The sequence below is a fragment of the Asterias amurensis genome, chromosome 3 (assembly GCF_032118995.1).
Source record: "Asterias amurensis chromosome 3, ASM3211899v1".
NCBI lineage: Eukaryota > Metazoa > Echinodermata > Asteroidea > Forcipulatida > Asteriidae > Asterias > Asterias amurensis.
In genome coordinates, this window is record NC_092650.1 from 21,569,506 (window position 1) to 21,582,333 (window position 12,828).

Here is a 12,828-nt window from a genome sequence, read left to right on the forward strand (position 1 = left end):
CTTTTTGCCAGTGACTTGCGGTCGAAAAGTTGACAACCCAAATTTCCAAATTTGCGCTAGCAGAAATTGTGATTTTACTTTTTGGATTAAACTTAATTTCCAAATTTCTAACTCTAGCAGAAATTGGATTTTACTTCGGTCCTGGCAAAAAGTAAATTCAAAATATCTGCTAGCAGAAAATGAAGATTTGAAAAAATGGCTTTACTTGAAAGTAAGTTCTATTATTTTTTACTATAAATTGCGTTGTCCACTTTTGGTCCTCCATATTTAAAACCATTTTTTCAAAATCTTTATTTTCTGCTAGCAGAAATCTGGATTTTACTTTTTTACACCAAACCAAATTTCAAAATTTCTACTAGCAGAAAATGAAGATTTTGTATAAAAAAAAAAATGGTTTTACTTGAAAGTAAATTCTGTGATGAATTTGATCAGTAGGCTTAATTTCACTGATTCAGAGGTGCGCAAGAGTCCATTTAGGACGTATATTCGTCCTGCTTTAGTCTGAATTCAGATTGTTTTGCTCTTGGAAAAAAATCTGGGAAAAAATGTGACTAAATAGCCTGAAATGCATATTAAAGCCTACACCATGCAATGTGCACGGTGTAGGTCAGCCCTTTTTATACAATAATAATTCCAACTTTTTTCCAAGGACCAGATATCATATCTGGTTTTAATTAAAACCCTACCGGCCTACATTTCGCAATATAGTCACTTGAGATATTAACCCCTAAGAAGCAACCCCACAGTCTTCCGGGGTATGTTGTATTTCACCATTCCAGGGGCGGACCAATGAATATTTTCACGGTTGTGATCAGGTCCGTCAAACAAATTCTTGTTATGCACGACAGACCGTAAGGATCATAATGTGAACAAGTCAATGGGAAATGAGACAGCGGACCAGTATATGTTGGAAACAAATCCAGCGGTGAAACGACCTTGACCTGACCACTCAAACTTTACACTATGTTTATCAAGTGTCTTTTGGAAGTCAGGGAATATGGAATGTTTGCTGAATTATTAAACAGACTAACTAAAGAAACGATTAATTAGCCAGTCGCTAACTGGCAGGTAAACTCACATAAACAGCAGCAGTTCATAATAACGCAAGGGAACATATAATTGGAGAAATTTCCTGGACATTTTATTGCACATGTATTTCATATTAAGTTTAACGCATTGACCTGGAATCAGGAAGCCTCGAAAGACAACCATTTAGTCGCTCGTCGTCTGCTGCCATATCTCTCAGTGGATTGTTCTCAAAAGCCACGTTTCAAAAACTGATTTCATACATTTCTTTGAAAAGACAGGATGCGTGTACACTTAGATATGATTTGTTCTTGCCGTTTAGGCGTTTACATGACCTTAATAGATCTTTATCACGGAGCAGCCATATTGGATTTCTCGCATTGATATAACTGTTACCAAACCGAGGCTGAAAGAACAAACTAGTCTGGTTCCTAATTGTAAGATGATTATTAACATGCAGTATTGCTATTCGATACGAGGAACATGACCAAGATGGAGGCAGCATGATAAAGGTCTATTGACCTTAATCTTCCGTCCTGATTTGCACAGGCAAGATGGATTGGTGATACCAAGCATAAACGTCCACTGTATAAACTCTTCATGAGGTGATTGATCAGACAGGCTTCCGGTCGTCGCTCGTACCGCGAAGCAACATCTGTTTTGCCGTTGAATTTTTATAAGGGAAATGGAAAACATGAAATTCAATTGCTCACATTGACCAAAATATTTGTCTACATGTACCTCCTACACAAAATTTATGCAGAATCTAAATTTATCATTAGTTTTTAAACCACCACGAAACTACCTCTAGAATTAACAAAGTGATTAATTTTTATTAAATAGAGCACACCTGAATCCCCACCATCACCACCACCACAACTTATTGTACCCCGCACTAATGACGTCACTTTTGCTTAAAATACCCGGCTGTCAGACAAACATGCCACCCTCTATATCTATGACAAAACCACCAACCCGATCACTGCGTCATGGACGCGCCAAAGTGCCCTGAGTAGTATAATAGTCCCGGGTTAACATACAATTTGGACGTGTACGGGGGCGCGTTAGTAGAAAAATAAATACTTCGTCTGAGATTTGGGTACATTAGCGCGGATAGCCCTGTGTAGGACTCTTCCTCTGTGCTGTACACAGGCGAGGTTTAGCTGCACGTTACGCGAGCAAATACGTGAACGTGAACGTCAATTATTTTTATTGTTTCTGGGAGACGTCGTCACTTTGGGCTTATTGCATGCTTACGTATGACGTCTGCGCGCACGTACGTACCTGACGTGAAAAATGGTAACTTCACGTATGCTAAAAACGTGAGATTTTAACGACACAATTTGTTGACGTTCACGTTTACGTTCACGCGGAACGTGTAGCTAAACCTTCCCAATACGAAAGTGTAAGGCAGCCAGGGCTATGCGGAATGCTTTTAGCAACTCGAGGCCATTGTTAAGATTTCGAGCTGAAATTGTCACAAAAAGGACCGACGTCGACATTAAACTTTCTCTAAATGAGCCTCTTTTTAGAACGCCTTCATCTTCACTTGGGCAGAATTCGTGCATCGGCGACACAATAAACGGCATGCACACCCCAAAGTGAGAACCACTACAATGATGATGGACGCAGCGACGGCTATGACATCCACTAGGTAATACTGGACCGTAGTAAGTTGACCCGCTTTGGATCGGAAGTAGTCACCCCCGTGAAGCATCACGTGTTCTACCCAGTGGGCAGCAACTTGGAGTTGTGGGGCCGCGTTGTGTTTCATAATGGCCGACATAAGTTTGGCGTTGGCGGCGTAACTGAAAGGTAATAAGACGGGAAAAGGTGGCTTGTGTAAATCGTCAATACAGAACAATATATCGGGACAACTCTGTTGCAATGCCTCTTGCGAACGTTTCAAAAAAATCACTCTAAAAAGGTTTCTTTTGAAACGTCATAGAAAAATATATTCGGATCGGTCTGTTCCAATGCCAGATTCTGAATCAGCTGTATTGTACCCCCAAAATGAGTCAGACCCCTCGAATAGGGGTTATTTCTGACCCAGAAGTGCTAAGAGTCTGTTTTTTATGCATTTCAACTCCTTTCTTAAACCCAAAATACATCGCCTATTTCTGTCAGGCTACACCTATTACTATTAACAAAAAGTATGAGATAAGATATCAGCTGATTAATTGTGGTACCTGTAGTCACAAAATGTAGGCTACTTTATAAAGTTACACAGATATACCTGTCATTGCTCAAGATGCGGACGGCTGTTTCATAGATCATGTCCTCCGTAAAGTCTGCCATACTGATAATCTCTGTCATTCCTCGTCTTTTAAGGCGCGTTGCACAGTCACTGTGCTCACCAAACAGTGGTATGGCCACAACAGGGACTCCGTGGTACATGGTTTCTATCATACCATTGATGCCCCCGTGATAAATCAACAGCTTGGTTTTGGGATGACCTGGAAGTCAAAATATTAAATGAGAGTGACCCTTTTCCACTGCTGGTTCATACTCACACGTGAGATGGTCATACTCACACGTGAGATGATCATACTCACACGTGAGATGTTCATACTCACACGTGAGATGTTCATACTCACACGTGAGATGGTCATACTCACACGTGAGATGGTCATACTCACACGTGAGATGGTCATACTCACACGTGAGATGGTCATACTCACACGTGAGATGTTCATACTCACACGTGAGATGTTCATACTCACACGTGAGATGGTCATACTCACACGTGAGATGGTCATACTCACACAGGATATGATCATACTCACGCGTGAGATGTGCATCCTCACACGTGAGATGTGCATACTCACGCGTGAAATTTTCATACTCACACGTGATACTTTCATACTCACACGCGAGATGATCCGAATAATAATAACAATAATAATAATAATAATAATAATAATAATAATAATAATAATAATAATAATAATAATAATAATAATAATAATAATAATAATAATAATAATAATAATAATAATAATAATAATAATAATAATAATAATAATAATAATAATAATAATAATAATAATAATAATAATAATAATAATAATAATAATAATAATAATAATAATAATAATAATAATAATAATAATAATAATAATAATAATAATAATAATAATAATAATAATAATAATAATAATAATAATAATAATAATAATAATAATAATAATAATAATAATAATAATAATAATAATAATAATAATAATAATAATAATAATAATAATAATAATAATAATAATAATAATAATAATAATAATAATAATAATAATAATAATAATAATAATAATAATAATAATAATAATAATAATAATAATAATAATAATAATAATAATAATAATAATAATAATAATAATAATAATAATAATAATAATAATAATAATAATAATAATAATAATAATAATAATAATAATAATAATAATAATAATAATAATAATAATAATAATAATAATAATAATAATAATAATAATAATAATAATAATAATAATAATAATAATAATAATAATAATAATAATAATAATAATAATAATAATAATAATAATAATAATAATAATAATAATAATAATAATAATAATAATAATAATAATAATAATAATAATAATAATAATAATAATAATAATAATAATAATAATAATAATAATAATAATAATAATAATAATAATAATAATAATAATAATAATAATAATAATAATAATAATAATAATAATAATAATAATAATAATAATAATAATAATAATAATAATAATAATAATAATAATAATAATAATAATAATAATAATAATAATAATAATAATAATAATAATAATAATAATAATAATAATAATAATAATAATAATAATAATAATAATAATAATAATAATAATAATAATAATAATAATAATAATAATAATAATAATAATAATAATAATAATAATAATAATAATAATAATAATAATAATAATAATAATAATAATAATAATAATAATAATAATAATAATAATAATAATAATAATAATAATAATAATAATAATAATAATAATAATAATAATAATAATAATAATAATAATAATAATAATAATAATAATAATAATAATAATAATAATAATAATAATAATAATAATAATAATAATAATAATAATAATAATAATAATAATAATAATAATAATAATAATAATAATAATAAACAAGACTTATAAAGCGCATTTTACAAAATTCAATGCGCTGGAAGAGTGCTACGGAAAAGACGATTATGAGAATAGATGTGTTTTTACTTTACTCTTGAATGTCTGGAGTGTGTTGGTGTTCCGAATATGACTTGGTAGGGCGTTCCAGCACCGGGGACCAGCGACTGCAAAGGACCTGTCCCCTGCCATTTTGTGTGTGCGAGGGATTGTTAGATTCTGGCTGGAGCGGAGCCCACTCCGGCCAGGTTTGTTGAAATTTAGCGACTCTGTAAGGTATTGTGGAAGTACGTTAGAGAGTGCTTTGTGCATGTTCACTGATGTTTTGAAGGTGATGCGTTGTTTAACTGGTAACCAGTGTAATTGTTTGAGAAGAGTGGATGCGTGTGTGTATTTGGGTTCAAGAAAATGATACGTGCAGCATTGTTTTGGAGCCTGTTTAAACGCACACGTGAGATGTTCATACTCACACGTGAGATGTTCATACTCACACGTGAGATGTTCATACTCACACGTGAGGTGTCAAAAGTCAAGAAAGAACATTGAAAGGAGGCCTTTTGCACAGAAAGGAAGAAAACAATTGTGATAAGAGCATGGAGCAACTTCCCTATCCCACTCCCAATGGAAATTACATTCGGTAGAGGCGGATGCTAGACAAGCGTAAGATGAAATGTTTATTACAACCCAGGTCAAACAAAATCTTCACATAGGGCGTTCCCTAAATCTGCTACCAGCTTGCGTAATTCTATTCATACCCACGATGAACTCACCAAGAACGTCATTCTGTGGTAGCCACTTTACAACCTTGGTGTTGCTACCGAGACTCTTGGGCGGCTGACCGTGAATTCTCCAAAGTACTCGCTGGGGAAGTCGCGCCATTGCCCTGGCGACGATATTTGTCTGACTCTCGCTCATGACCTCAACCACGGAACCCAAAGAGAAAATAACAACACCGGCATCTCCAGATCCCTCGAAGAATTCATCCAAATCCTGTAAAATGATAATTATCAAAAAGGAATTTGCTTGAGACGTTGCTCTATTGTAACAACTCAATCTATATACCGTAAATTAAATACAAAGCAAAGTTTGTTCATCATCAGAATAATCATGGATGCTCACTTTTTGGTGGGCAATGTCACAGTGCGTTGTTCATTAGGTGCGAACTTTAGGCGACGAGGCGTTTACACGTTAACCTACTGACCACCAAAATGGTGAGCGTGGTACAGTCGCCGTGTGTGACGTGCGTGCAAGGGGTCAATGTACTTACCTGATCCAGAGGTTTAGATTCGTCTGCTGATAAGCCTCCCACCATGATCGTATTAGGCATTATCGGTCTCGCGTATTCCATCGCAAAATGCGTATTAGAAATCCATATCTCCGCAGCACGTATGATGTCTGGCATTGTCAAATCCGGCCGGATGTTGTACTTGATCCGGAGCTCCTCGTACGGCCGGAACGTGAAGTGATCCACGATTGCAGACACCATGAACCACGTGACGGTATTCCGAAACCTCTCCATGAACGCCATGGAATCTCCGGAGGGACTCATTACCAGTGGGATGTAGGCGGGGTTGGAGGGGACGTCAAACCAGCGATCGTGGAAGCCATTTACCATTGGCGTCGCTGTGATGATCGCGTACCGCAGGGACAACTTCTGGGCGACAAGGGCCATACAAGGGTTGATGATGTCAAAGGTCATGAGGTCAAAGTTGAGACCTCGAAGTCTGTCCATGGTCTCATCGTCGCCGAGGAGGGTGTTGCATTCGTGAGCTAGATACTTGGACATGGGTTTTGTTGGTTTCAACTGTTCCTGCCTCTCCTCTTCGGTCTGTTCGGACTTTGCGCCAAAAATTACCCGCCCAAGGATCTTGAAGTAGTCGGTAGTCTTCTGATACGTACCGTTTAGCGCCTCCAAACCTAACCGATGCGTCATGTTGCGTATTTCCTCGTACGTGTACGGGGAGTCATAGACCTGGAACTTAAACCACTCGGTGTCACTGCTATTCAAACGGTGGGTATATGAACTACTGAGAAGGAAAGTGACGTCGTTCCCCCGCCGTACTAACTCCCGACCTATCTTGGAGCTGAACAAGTAATGGGTACTGTCTACACCGGCAGACATGAGAATCTTCCCGGCCTGGACGTACTGAGCCAGACAAAGCCACAGGAGTATGGCCGTAAATGCTACACGGGCCATTGTTACTTTTCTGGATCCAGTTGAGCAATGGCGATCTTAATGTATGCGGGTGTATGCAGTTATGGCCTAGCCTTAACTCAAAATATCAATGCATAATGTTGTAAGACTCTCATTTGCATGTACAACCGAACCAGCATATTATCACGATTATTACATGTAACCAGCCAGAGGCAAAAACACGCGGCGTGACAACCAGCAACTTCTCATAAAATAAACACAAGCGGATAAAGCTAACGGTATAAAAAAAAAACTCAAAGTATGGGTCTGTTCGTTGAGATTTGTCGAAGAGTTTAGGGTAGGGTCATCAATGGAAATTTTCGAACGCAGAGTGGCAGCAGATTTACATCCAGCTGTTGTTCATTGTTCCTGTGCGTGCACGTTAGTATTCCAGAAAACACTCACCTGGAGAACGGCTGTCACCTCGGACCAGTTTCAGGTAGGCTACTTAAAACAGCTTAGCACAAACAAAATGCGCATCGACAGAAGACAAACGTACTTAAACAGCCAAAAAGGATGATCTCAAATTTTAATGGATATTACAGTTTTCTAATCGCTGGAGTCCATAGGAAACATTCAAAAATATAACGAGTCTCTTACCTCACGTTAAAACATGGTAAAAATGTTTTTCTACAGGACGCTTCTAACCAAATTTCTGAAAAACGTGAGGTCAAACAAACCTGCGCGGACACGATTGCACATGCAAAATCGTCCGGCGAGCATCATTGCATATGCAATAATGTCCTCCGGATAGTATTGCATAGATGACATAATTACATGCGACACTGGCGGATCCCCTGTCTATGGTGCCGACTAGCAGAGGCTCATAGGCACCGACCGACAGTGTGTAGTGTCCGGGGATTCTTTGTCGTTGGTACCGGTTGATCCCCGGTCTGTTCTGTCCCTAACACCGATGGATATTCTGGCTTTGTTGCTTCTTCCACCTTTGGCTACTCGGCTAGGAAGCGTCAAGCAGATACCCAACCGTTGATGCTCCCCGCACCAGCAGGTATCCTGTCTTCGGCTCTACTATACCCCAACCATTTCTACTGCAGATTTCAGCAAATATAGACGGCGAGGCAGGAGATTCTGCCCCCCCCCCCCGGAGATTCTGACCACCCATACGGCGAACTGTCTACCAACTATACGTACTATACTTCTAGCGCTCTACTTTGAAGCATCCTAATTCAGCCCACGTTAATATTTGGAACGGTATGCACACACGACGGAAGGTAGAAGTAGAATAACACGGTGGTCCGAAAGCTCACGCTCGAGTGTGCTCCCGTCCTGTATGGGTGCGTTTGTTTAGCAACCCTGGATCAGCCCCGGTCTGCCCCCGGTGCGTTCGAATAGCTTTGACGTCAATCCAGGGGCTCACCCGGGTCAGCCCCCAGTGCCCTGCTTGTGGAGTGGTGCGAGAATGATCGTTCGATTAGCTCTTGTTATCAGGGGCTCACCCGAGTGAGCACCGCGGTGTCGATCCAGGGAAGCTAAACGAACGCACCTTATGTTGGGGACCGCGTGACATAGTAATTGACTCAGGTCCCAGTCCCGTGAGGGTCCTTTTATCTCCAGTCCCATCACCTAAAATCAGACAACTTTTGCGCGGCTTGCATCCCCCAACCTGTGCCTTTCCATTCTCGGGACAAGAGTTAGTGAGAATTTTGCCATGAAAAATAAGAAGACGGACCCATCACCGTTATGCAAATTTGTCTACTCACTCACTCACATTTGGCATTTACCCCAGTGCAATAATAATAATAATAATAATAATAATAATAATAATAATAATAATAATAATAATAATAATAATAATAATAATAATAATAATAATAATAATAATAATAATAATAATAATAATAATAATAATAATAATAATAATAATAATAATAATAATAATAATAATAATAATAATAATAATAATAATAATAATAATAATAATAATAATAATAACAACAACAACAACAACAACAACAACAACAACAACAACAACAACAATAATAATAATAATAATAATAATAATAATAATAATAATAATAATAATAATAATAATAATAATAATAATAATAATAATAATAATAATAATAATAATAATAATAATAATAATAATAATAATAATAATAATAATAATAATAATAATAATAATAATAATAATAATAATAATAATAATAATAATAATAATAATAATAATAATAATAATAATAATAATAATAATAATAATAATAATAATAATAATAATAATAATAATAATAATAATAATAATAATAATAATAATAATAATAATTTCGAAGTCTTATATAGCGCACGTATCTACCAAACAAGGTACTCAAGGCGCTGGGTATATACAAACTTCACGAAAGATAGGTTTTGATGAATTTTGAGACCCAACTAGTTAGCACCTTATAAGGGTTTACAAGGTGCTACGGCGCATTAAGCAGCCACACCCAGGAACACCGGGGCGTATCCCATCCCTTTTCGATAAGTGCACTGGGTTCTTTTACATGCGTTACACAACACATGGGACCAACGGCTTTACGTCCCATCCGAAGGACGAAGCAATGGTTAAGTGTCTTGCTTAAGGACACAAGTGTCACGGATGGGGACCCGAACCCACACCTCGCTGATACGAATGGAAGATCTGGATCCTTATAAATTATGACAGGTTTAGGGTTCATAATGGTCACACATTTTCTTTGAATTTAAAAGATGTGTGAGAAATGCAACAAAACTGTTCTATAATATACTTACCCGATCCAGAGGTTTAGATTCGTCTGCTGATAAGCCTCCTACCATGATCATATTAGGCATTATTGGTCTCGCGTATTCCATCGCAAAATGCGTATTAGAAATCCATATCTCCGCAGCACGTATGATGTCTGGCATAGTCAAATCCGGCCGGATGTTGTACTTGATCCGGAGCTCCTCGTACGGCCGGAACGTGAAGTGATCCACAACTGCAGACATCACGAACCACGTGACGGTATTCCGAAACCTCTCCATGAACGCCATGGAATCTCCGGAGGGACTCATTACCAGTGGGATGTAGGCGGGGTTAGAGGGGACGTCAAACCAGCGATCGTGGAAGCCATTTACCAATGGCGCCGCTGTGATGATCGCATACCGCAGGGACAACTTCTGGGCGACAAGGGCCATACAAGGATTGATGATGTCAAAGGTCATGAGGTCAAAGTTGAGGCCTCGAAGTCTTTCCATGGTCTCATCGTCGCCGAGGAGGGCGTTGCATTCGTGAGCTAGATACTTGGACATGGGTTTTGTTGGTTTCAACTGTTCCTGCCTCTCCTCTTCGGTCTGTTCGGACTTGCCACCACAAATTAACCGCATCAGGATCTTGGAGTAGTCGGTAGTCTTCTGATACGTACCGTTTAGCGCCTCCAAACCAAACCGATGTGTCATGTTGCGTATTTCCCCATACGTGTACGGGGAGTCATAGACCTGGAACTTAAACCACTCGGTGTCGCTGCTATTCAAACGGTGGCTATATGAACTACTGAGAAGGAAAGTGACGTCGTTCCCCCGCCGTACTAACTCCCGACCTATCTTGGAGCTGAACAAGTAATGGGTGGTGTCTACACCAGCAGACATGAGAATCTTCCCGGCCTGGACGTACTGTATCAGACAAATCCACAGGAGGATGGCAGTCAATACTGCACGGGCCATGTTTACTATTCGGAATCCAATCGAGCAATGGCAAACTCTCTGGATACTGTAGTACGCAAAACTTTACAATTTATAGCCTTCTATATAAGGGTATGTTGAACCTTTCCAGCAAGCATCTTTATAGGTTGATGCAGAGCTCGCGTGAGAGCATGGAGTAGTTTATTGCTCCATGGTAAGAGGCAACACAGGGCGCACCAACCAGCACTTCTTTAGAATAAAAATCACTTCGTAGTCGTAATCGCCTAAACCAGATAGTGAATCCGTTGTTGGCATTGGCCTCGAGAGTTGGCGGTATGGCCTTGAATATTCATCAATGGAGAATTACAAACGCTCGCCCTTGCAGCAGCACATTTCCTTTCCTCCAGTTTTATAAATGCAGTGGGCACTATTGCTCAGAATAATTATCAGCGTAAAACAGTTCTCGGTTACGAGTAATGGGGAGCTGTTGAGTGTTGATAGTATAAAACATTGTGAGAAACGGCTCCCTCTGAAGTTTTACGTAATTTTCGAGAAAGAAGTAATAAATTGTCCACGACTCGATTTTGCGACCTCGCGCTTCTTGCACTTTTCATAAATAAAACATGCCGGCATTAAATTTTCCGCAATTAACATCACATATATGACATATCCCACGTTATGAGAAGATACAACATCTTGCTTGGAATGTTTCTTGGCATACGTCGTGTAGTAAACGTCATGGAAGATGTATGCTGTTCCTTACCACACTTATTTCCAACCCCCCCCCCCCCCCCACCACCACTCATCCAACGCCCTTCCCTATCTTTTCAGTCCGATTTTGTTCGTTCAAAACAAAAACACACCTCCAATGGTTTCAGAATAGCCTGTACCATAAAAGTGTTCTTCATTTTCCAATGTTTGCACTTAAACCATTACATATCTGAAACAATGTTGTTTGGCGCACCCATGTCCTGGTGGGAAAAAAACATCAGAACTGTCTTTGTGGCTACACTGTCTTCCCTATTCAGAAACTTTCTCTGCAGGCTACATGTATGATTTCGCTCTTCCTTTCCGAAGAAATATCTTATTATTAGGTTGTTTTTTTAGTCGTCAAAAATTAAATTAAGTTCGGTCTGAAATATCACTTTTTATAATTGCCTACTTCAGTACCAGTAAATAATTCCTGGATAACAAATACATGAATATGTATTCCAGCACTAAATCCATACCCATACATCATACCACAGGCAATCAAATCCTCACACTAACCATACTTCCTCTACCGATAAAATCATGCATGGATGATTATTATTGAGCTTTGATAATTTTGTCTTCAACCTTGATTAAGTCTGAAATCCAGAAGTGAGGGTATAGCAAACATTGTCAGTCGTGTTTTGTAGATTTTAACCATGACCCATGTTCATGCTAAGCAGAAAAAGCATGATACCGGTCACATATTGTACGTGTGACATTGGTTGGTAACCTTATAGTCTGCTAAGCATAATGTTGTTGTGGTTAGCTACTTTTTGTGCTTCAGCAGCTCTATGATTATGGGATTTTGAAGGATATGTTGAAGTTTGGAAATTAAAAAAAAATAATCAGGCCAACAATTGTCATCTGATTTCAAAGGAAGGTATACGTTTTGGTAATCACTCTTTAAATAAAAAGCAGTAAAAACCTGTGGATAACCATTTAGCCACTGGACCGCCCAGCCGCCTATCGATATACTGTATGTGGTAGGAGGAAACCTTGCTAGCTTGTGTTTGTAGAAAAAAGGAACACCAAAAGAATCCT

The 12,828-nt window shown here is 37.8% G+C and overlaps 1 protein-coding gene across 2 annotated transcripts; it reads right to left on the minus strand.

Moving 5' to 3' along the window:
- Positions 1-1,119: 1,119 nt before the first annotated feature.
- Positions 1,120-11,166, minus strand: LOC139935262 (UDP-glucuronosyltransferase 2C1-like). 2 transcript variants are annotated; one of them, XM_071929772.1, is made up of 4 exons: positions 10,147-11,166; positions 5,975-6,194; positions 3,263-3,482; positions 1,120-2,834 (listed from the first exon to the last, which is right to left on the minus strand). In XM_071929772.1, the coding sequence occupies exons 1-4, from the start codon at positions 11,074-11,076 to the stop codon at positions 2,555-2,557; spliced, it is 1,650 nt and encodes a 549-aa protein (XP_071785873.1). In that variant the 5' UTR covers positions 11,077-11,166; the 3' UTR covers positions 1,120-2,554. The 2 variants fall into 2 exon arrangements, with proteins under 2 accessions (XP_071785873.1, XP_071785872.1); XM_071929771.1 differs by lacking the exon at positions 10,147-11,166 and adding an exon at positions 6,472-7,834.
- Positions 11,167-12,828: the final 1,662 nt, after the last annotated feature.